General features: G+C 37.4%; 1 protein-coding gene across 1 annotated transcript; it reads right to left on the bottom strand.

Annotated features, from left to right (window-relative positions):
* Positions 1 to 211: 211 nt before the first annotated feature.
* Positions 212 to 7,323, bottom strand: LOC127806058 (uncharacterized). Its single transcript, XM_052343048.1, has 5 exons — positions 6,496 to 7,323; positions 5,382 to 5,485; positions 4,310 to 4,486; positions 1,090 to 2,999; positions 212 to 562 (listed from the first exon to the last, which is right to left on the bottom strand). Exons 1-5 carry the CDS (start codon positions 6,702 to 6,704, stop codon positions 413 to 415), a joined length of 2,550 nt encoding a protein of 849 aa, XP_052199008.1. The 5' UTR covers positions 6,705 to 7,323; the 3' UTR covers positions 212 to 412.
* Between the last annotated feature and the right edge of the window lie 1,793 nt (positions 7,324 to 9,116).

Below are 9,116 nucleotides of genomic sequence, written 5' to 3'. Positions count from 1 at the left end.
AGGAACAAACATGTTCAAATTACATAATTTGAAATCATATCATTTAAAACCTCCCTGTCTTAAGTGCAACCTAAAAAATAAATTTGAAAGTATGAAAATGATTTGTATTGTTTCAGTAAAAAAATAAAATTGAATGATTAGTAACGGTTGGACCCGAAGAAAAGTTGAGGGATCATGAGAACAGAATGATTCTGCATGCTGCTCTTAGGTATGTATGCATAAAGAATCCATATTATTGCGCAATAGTTCCACGCCGAAGCAGTATTCCCACATGACATCTCTAATAAGATGTAAAGACTGAGACCCGACGAGATTATTCACTTATTTGGCACTTAAAAGAGTAATAATAGTAAATACAAAATCTATGTACAGGTTATTTACTATAATAAATAAATAGTTTCTAGTTTCAACCTCACGTCTCTGACAAAAGGTTGCTAATTTTCCTAAGCTCCATGAGAGCTGCCATGGCTGTAACTTGTCCTTTGCCTACAAGAATATTTCTAGAGAAGTTTTCTAGAGCTCCCACTTGGCCTCGCTCCTGCTGGATAACAGACTCGATTACCTGAAATGTTATAAATGGTCGGAATCAGATATACTGAGAGAGAAAGAGAGAGAGCAGATGAACAATGAACAAATTTATTTTCAAAGCTTTTCTTTTCTTTTTCTGGGCGAAAAGATAGCTTAAAAATACGCATCAAACGCTCAACAAACAACATACCAAGCTACATAAATTCTAGACTTTTTAGCTTTTCATTCATTTTTACTAGTACGAGCTATTTATTGCTTGAGGCATGCATAATTGAAACATCAGCGAGTTGAAGTTCAAGAGAATATTAAGGAACAAGCTGAAAGAGAAACTAAAAGCGCCAAAGGTAACAGATTCGGGTAAGTAATGTCAGATTTAGGCAACGGACTTAATGTGTTTGCTACCATAAGAAGTGCAAGTTTTGGTAGAAAGCAGGCAAGTACTTGGTATATCTAAACAAATCCCAAAACCAACATTGGTGGCAACACAATTTTGTTCCACCAATCAGCCGTTGTGACAATCCAAAGTGACCCATATAATCAATAAACAGTTGGTTGGATTACCTGAATATTCTCGAGCATGGAGTGACCAAGATTCCTTAGGGAAGAGTTACTACTCTGATCATGTTCACCACTTAAAGAAGAGTTACTAGATTCATTAACCGACAAAGTGGTTGCTGTACCATTCTGATCATATTCACCATTGGGAGCTTTTGTAGCATCTGAGGGAACTCTTTCAGGTGTCCCCTCACCACTACTCCGTCCAAAATTCCATAGCCACTGGAATTTACCAAACAGAATCTTCCTTTCCTTCATAACTGTCACTGGTTTTCCCACCGTTTCCTCATCCTGTCCAGATTTCAGAGATTTATTAGCTGGAAAATCCAGAGTAGCTATTGTTTTCCCTGCACAGTCTGTAATTGATTCAGATTTTGAAGCACTGTCCTCAGTTGAATCTGAGACTATAAGAGGTGAGTCTTCCCCATGGGTCCTGTATGAGTCATCATCATTTTCATCAAGGGATGCATTGGATGCAGCACTGCTTCTCTCTGATTGGTGTTCATGGTCATTAGCGCTTTGAGAATCTGAGAAAATAGAAGAGTTCTCTTCACTGGCAGCATTGCCACTCAAACATCTCTCCTCGGCTGGGCAAGAATTCTTATCAGTACCATCTTGCAAATGCACCTCAACTTTTTCAGATGTAGGTTCTTTCAACCCTAAATCTTCACTACCACCTACTTTCTCTGAATCTTCCTCCAATCCAAGCTGTCGGGACAAGTCCTCCAGCAAATTTCTCCTGACAGAGACTTTAGGTTCACTTTCTCTGCGATAAACCTTTGATGGTGAGGGAGCAGATTCTGTTCTAGATAGACTCAATCTTACTTTTTCTGACCAACTGTTTTTGCGGTTAGGAACTACCTTTTGCGGACTACTTTGCTTAAGTTCTTCTGCCTTGTGCAGATCTCTCCACTTCTCTTCCCAATAGCTCTCAGGTACCAAACTCAGAGGTGTTCTAGGAGAAACAGAACCAGACGAAAGGCTCTGACCTCTTCCGAGCAGTGGCTTACTTTGGTCAAAGGCCCCATAATGTGTTGGCAATAGCATTGAGTTGTTAGCATCCAGTGATAGAACCTTCAGTGTTTTTGCCTTCACTATTAGTTTATCCAGATTTATGTCAGCTGGAAAGTTCAGTAATCTCTGAAGACAAGAAGTAGCATTCTCAGTGGCAAGTAGGGAAGATCTGATGTAAAGTATCATTGAAACTGCAAAGGCTGAGATGAATGCTCCTCTATGTGAATTGAGGACCCCAACGCTGGATGCAGTATCATCAGCAAATTTAGGTAATTTACTGTTATCACATGCAAATATTTCATCCCAGATTAATAACAGATCTTCGAGTAAGAATTCACGCCCAAATAAAACACGTAGCCAGCGGAGAGCAAAGTATTGAGGTTCCACCCCAAGCTCAACAAGGTGACCATGAAGAGACGTATCAACAATAGAAAGCAAATGGTACAACGCAGATGAAGCTTCAATAACAGGAGGTAATCCAGTATGAGAGCCAGTGGTAGGTGAAGGTGAGAAGAATTCTGCCATGGCAACTGCACCACCAGTTCCATTCATCAAAGCATCAAACATACAATAAGCATCATGCTCCATAAATTTCTCAGACAAGACAATTCCCAATTCACCTTCTGCCCCATAAGCATCGCTTAGCAATATAATATCTTGTATCCTAGGATCAAGTTCATCAAGGTTGCTAATCTTCGGTGGACACTTTTGTGAGCCATTCCCATCTTCTATGGGCCCAGTAAATTTCTTAAAATCAAAATTATATGTCAAATCATTTTCGTGAAATGTGAAGCCATCAAATTTATCGATGAAGTGGTCGTCATAAAGCTTTCGCACTTGAGAAAGATGCTCCACATCCGCATGCAGAACATATAGCAGAGGAGCTAAGAGCTCATGCATGCCTGTTGACAAAACCAGAACATAAATCATAACAAAAAATGTACTACGACTAAAACAAACTTCCACTCATTTGTCAGTGGGATTATGTGTCTACATGCATGTGTCCTCATAGGACTTGACAAATAACACAAATAAAAAGCCTGCATCTGACATAGAGGTGTCATGAGTTCTCTTTAGGGGTAATAAAGGATGATTTTCTTAGTCACTGTTGGTTGATTAATATGAGAAATATGCCAGCAAACAGAACTATATATAACAAAGGATCACATGTCATGACAAGCAAATCAAACCACCAGAAAAAAGTGACAGCTTATCCTTTTTCTTTAAATATCTTTTCGCAATATAGATCAGAATATCATAAGTTAGAAAGGTGAACCCAGTGCACGAGGCTCCCACATTGCAAACTCTGGGGAAGGCCAATTGTATGCCACCTTACCATTACTTAACAAAGAGATTTCCTAATTTGAACTTGAGATCTCTATGTCACAATGGAGAAACCTTATGTTACACAAAAACCTAAATTGGTTTTGCTGTTTCACTACAATGGAAACACGTTCATCAGCCTATTGTTTCTAGTAATCAAGTAGTATTAGGTGTTTTATCTTCTTCCCTGCAGAAACAATATTAAGCATCAGACTCATTCTTCGAGGCACAAAATTCTGCTTTGCTTTTCATCAAAACAGACAAAATATTTCCATTTCCTAGGACAATGCCGCAAAGAGTTACTGGAAAGTTGAAATCCCATAAGATTATGCAATAGATCTCTAAGAAACTGATGACTGATCTAATTCTAATGCATGGAGGTTTAGAACAAGGGAGCTAGAAGCAATGCTCATATCACATTGCTCAAGAATAATTGTACCTTAAAATACCTATAGAAGTAGAATCAATATGCCAATTTCAGAGAACACAAAGAACCAAAAATAGGTCCTCAATCATTAAAAATTGCTAAGGCAATTGTTGAATCCTTCTCCTTACAATTGCATGGTGAACCACCATGCAGTTGACCTTCTTGCCTTTGCCTCTTTTACAAGAACCAAATGGTGATAGACAATTTTCATTAGTTGACTTTTGGACCATGGTTGACAACTAATGCAATATAAGATAATGTTTGTGGGATAATTTGAATGGATAAAAACTCTAGTTTTCTCCTCTGACCAGAAGGAACAGGAAATAAGAATAGAGTATTCTATATTATCAAATTTCATAGGCATTTTACTTTTCCAGTGGCAACAAGTAGGAGTTGGCATAAAAACATGAAAAGGAAAGGCACTAAAAAATTCAGGAGTTTCAGAGGGGCAGTAAAACCCACCTTGTCTGTACCCATGCTCTGGATGTCTAAGACACCATAGCAACAAAATTCGTCTCAACATGCTTTGGCACCCTGGTGTCTGGAAATAGGTTCCATGTTCAGGATATAAACGAGACAAATCTTGGTCAACCATTCGCTCTAGTTCAGCACTTCGAAAGAAGCGACCCCACATGCTATCTGTAAACAAAGTCATGAAAGGGCAATAAGTGCATCAATCAATGCGGAAGGAGTTAGCTATCATAAATTTGATTAGAAGTACTGCTATAAGATATGTGGATAGTTCTTTAAGTGAAGTTCCCGTTAATCTTCTCATTTCCCACAATTGAATACTCTGTTCCTTCTTTTTTCTGTTGAGTTGAGGCTTGGGGAGGGTGGTGTTTATTTGTTGCTATGGTGGAGCTAACTACCTTGACAGGTAATTGACAGCTGGAAATGAAGCACACACAGAGACAGATAACACCATAATTTCTGGATTAAGAAAAAGAAAGACGATGAACACAACCAATAGGACCCTCTACACAGAAAATAACAACTGTATATTTACAGGAAAATAACAACTATAGCTCTATCTTTTTACATTCACCAAAATATATGTATGCACTTATGTTAATACAGTTGGAAGCCATTTGACATTATTCATTTAAAATCTATAAACAAAAAAAATGTATTTTTTAAACGTTATATCTATAAAGAAATTAGATTTTTTTAAATTCAGAAGTATAAAGAAGGAATTTAGCAGTACAAATATAAATTGCTTTTGCATTATTTATTGAATATCAAGCTATTTTCTTTAAATATCTCACTTGTTTAACGTGTGCCTAAGCAATAATAATGCATGCCTCAAGCGCTGAAGTGTCCTAACGGAATAACAACAAACAGACAATTGAATGAAAGGGCATCATCACTAGTATCTGAATCTCCTACTGCCATCTTTGTATATGTGCCTAACATAGACATGACACTTTCCAAAAGTGTGTGTGCATAATAAAAACAGTGATATTTACAGCTATTCGATTAAGAAATCAAGATTAAGAAGTAAAAAGGGAGATTCACAAAGTTATCGATATTCTACCTGGATTTTGTGACAGCGGATTATCCATAACAAGACTTGGAGAATTGGGGCCATCCTTGGGTATATGTGGATTAACCAGTAGGCGTCTCCTCAAACCAGCATATCTGCAGAAGAGGACCAATTAAATTAGAAGAACAAAACAAGGCAGATTATAATGGAATAAACTAACAGTAATGTAACTCTTCACAAAAAAATTCCAGAATTCATCAATTTGATGGCAATATTGATTCAGGCTTGGGAGTGCACTCTCTTATTTGGTCAGAATGGCACTTTACCCCAAAATTTCTAAAACTACATTGCCGATTCATCCTTCAAATATCATCCATGTATCAAATGCAAAAACATAGAACATTCCACTGCATAATGCCAGATGTTCCAAATGGCTTCAGATAAAAACAATTTGACAAAATTCGTAGATTCTGGAGTTTTAACCATAGGAAAATGCATTGTGAGGTTCCAGAGAAAAATGTTCATATATGTACGGTGTACTCTTTCACAAACAAATTGAAAATAAAAAACACGGATTTCACCACTTGGAAATGATGCAAACTCATAAGAAAACTGGTAGACACGTTCTACAAAATATAATACAAGTTAATCCCAAAACTAGATCTTTTTTTTTTCTTTTTTATTTTTCTTACTTCGAAGAGAATATGGAATGGCCATAGAAATGATTGGCATGTTAGAATTCATGTGGCCAACCTCAACTAATGAGATTAAAGCTTGATGAGCTGTTGGTTTTACTTCCAAGTAAATATATGATTTCTTTTGATTTTCTTAGCGCACTTAAACAACAGAAAGAATATAGCTTCTTGCATCCATTATCTTTTGCCTTTCTTCTCGTTTCCTTTCCAACCATTAATGGGAAAACCATAAAGGGGGAAAAAGGCAAACTCGGAGCTTCCTTTTAAAACAAATTTTTTAAGGAAATTCCAAGCTGATCCAGCCGATCATCTTGTAGCCATTAACAAAGTACAAATATTTCCATGTAGTAATTCCACGCACAAAATTAATTAATACCCCAACTAACAAAATGGGGAATTTATACATGACAGAGAAACACACGCACGGGGGTAGATGTATACAAAGACGACAGAGAGAGGTTTGAGTTTACCTCCGACGAGAATCAGCGGTCACACGACGAAGATGGTCAATTGAGGAGGAAGACAAAGAAGGTAAAATTCCCAAATCAATACGCCACCGCACCCCTCTTAGATCAGAAAAACGGCGGCTGACGCTGTCAGATCCCTCCGGTGAAGACACGACCTTGGAGGACGACCAAGTTCCCACCGCTGTCCCCTCGATCGGAGCCGCCGGCGACATCTCTGGAACCCAATTGCCCAAACCTATTCAGAACCTGTACAATTTCCCGAAAACAGGAGAGAGAGAGAGAGAGAGAGAGAGAACAACTAAGAGTGAAGAGGTAAGATCAAAGAGAAGAATCTATAAATGTGGGTATATAACTATAGAGAAAGAGAAAGACGCGGAGTAGTAGGTAAGTTTCGGAGTAATACAAGGATTGAATATTTTTGGAGTCGGAAGATATGGATGAAGCCAAGACCGGAATCAGAGAGAGAGAGAATTGACGTATGGAAGCTGGTGAATTACCCGGGGGGGGGGGGGGGGGGGAGAGAGAATTGAGAGAAGTGGAGAAGGAAGAGAAATGGCCGGAATCTGTGTACGACAACAGAGGTCAAGCGATTTTGTCCATAAAGAAAAAAGGAAAAACAAACAAAAACCCAATAGAGATGAAGATAGAGAAAGCGCCTGCGTAATCAATCTCCTCTCCTGAACTGAACCTGGCTCTGTGGCTGCTCCTGGAGTTCTCAGTTTCCCCTTCCCTCTTCTCTTCCTTCCCTTCCCTTCCCTTCCAGCTGTATTTTCTCTGTGATTTTCTTGCCTGTATATATATATAGAGAGAGAGAGAGAGAGAGAGAGAGAGAGAGAGCGCGAAGTGGGGGCGGGGGGGGGGGGGGGGGCCAAGAGAGAACAAACAAACAAAGAACAAACCACAGATGCATATCATATAATAGAGAGAGAGAGAGAGAGAGGGAGAGAGAGAGAGAGAAAAGGCAATAGGAATTTTGTTTTCTTTTTCCAACCAAATGAGAAAAAGGAGAATAAGGCCCTGGCCCCACCACAATCCCCTAATTTACCAAATTGTCCTCCTTCTATACCCAACCAAGCAAGCAAAGCAAAGCAAACCACCACATCCTTACACTATACCATTCATATACATACAGCAATAATATCCTGCTCTGCTCTGCTCTGCTCGCTTATATATCAAAGTGCATTTATTGTTATTTAATCATGATTAATTACCCATATAAATGTCATAATTAATTAATTTAAAATGAATAAGATGACTTAAAAGGAGTTGAGTCGTTCGTTTAATAATGAGCCATTAACTTGGCATGGCATGGCATGGCAACGACCCTCAAAAAGGAAGGGAAGGAAAGGACGCTGTGACGAGTTGATGCTGACTGGACTTCCATTCCATGCTTGCTTGGTGTGGTAGGTAGGCAGGCAGCTTAGACTACTACAACTACAACTTACATAATAATAAACGGTCGATTGAATTGAATGCAAGCAATATTCTGTCGAGGGTAGTTTTGTTATTTACTACTTCTCATTGCGGGGTTAAAACTGGTAATTCACATTTTATCATAAGAAGAAAAACTGAGAATAAATGAAAATAATAATAATTAAAACTATTGAGTTATTCAAATATTCCGACTTATCCTCACGTGACGTGCATCTACGTGGCAGTCTATTCCGTTAAAGATAATATATGTAAATTTATTTATATTTATATTTATATATTATTATTATAAATATAAAAGAGATGTGATTGGCTGACGGAGCAGTGGAAAACCTCGAGTCCTTGCTTTGTCAACGGCGGCTGGGCGGCGGTTCTGCTACGGTTACATCAGTCTGCTTCAAGGGGCGAGATCCTGCCGTCAAAAAGCTGTCAACCTTTGAGAGTTAACGGTTCCGATGGTTTCCACGTAAGAGGGAAAGCGTGCAAGGAAATTCGGCTCGTGCACCGCGTGCTCCAGCTCCCGTTAATGATGGCGTGTAATTTGATGTATTTAATATTTACAAGCGCAATTTAATGGAAAAAAAATTCATATTTAATACTAATACCTTAAGTCTAATATTTTACATATATATAAATATAACACACAATATAAAATATTAATAAAAAGGGTTATTATGAATATTTAAATAATATTTATATATATATTCACATACATATTGTTCACCGACAATTAGGGGTGGGTCTGGGGTCTGGGACCGGGACTTTGGGGGTGTGCCCTTAATTCATTTATACATATCCATACAAAATACTATAAATGCATGTCCTCTAAATTATTTGCCATTTGGATTCCTCTATTTTCATACGTATAAATTATTAATATTATTATTTTGGTTGTTGATGCACCATCTATCTTTAATTTAATGTAGAAAAATGTTTAAGTAATAATAAAATTTTTATTTTTAGATAGAGTATATTTATTATATATATTTCTCAGTGTTCAACTAATTTTATTTGTTAATTAAATGTTTCAAGCTAATATAAATGTTCATTGGTTAAAAATAAGATGTAATAAATGTATATTTTTAAAAAATAAGATACATTTATCATTAGAATATCTTATTTTAATTTAATAATCAACAAATAAATTAATTAACAAAAATCTAAAAAATATTAAACAACGACAAGAACGGGAC

Source organism: Diospyros lotus, chromosome 7 (genome assembly GCF_014633365.1).
Source record: "Diospyros lotus cultivar Yz01 chromosome 7, ASM1463336v1, whole genome shotgun sequence".
Lineage (NCBI taxonomy): Eukaryota > Viridiplantae > Streptophyta > Magnoliopsida > Ericales > Ebenaceae > Diospyros > Diospyros lotus.
Note: the sequence above shows the minus strand (reverse complement) of the source record. Positions and strands in the feature narration are given on the sequence as shown.

Bases quoted from the DNA above. Each gene is read 5' to 3' on its own strand.
- LOC127806058 (XM_052343048.1), bottom strand. From the start codon at position 6,704: ATGTCGCCGGCGGCTCCGATCGAGGGGACAGCGGTGGGAACTTGGTCG. The intron at 5,486-6,495 runs GTAAACTCAAAC...CCTCTTCTGCAG, and splicing joins ACCGCTGATTCTCGTCGGAG to ATATGCTGGTTTGAGGAGAC. The intron at 4,487-5,381 runs GTAGAATATCGA...CTTTGTTTACAG, and splicing joins TCCGCTGTCACAAAATCCAG to ATAGCATGTGGGGTCGCTTC.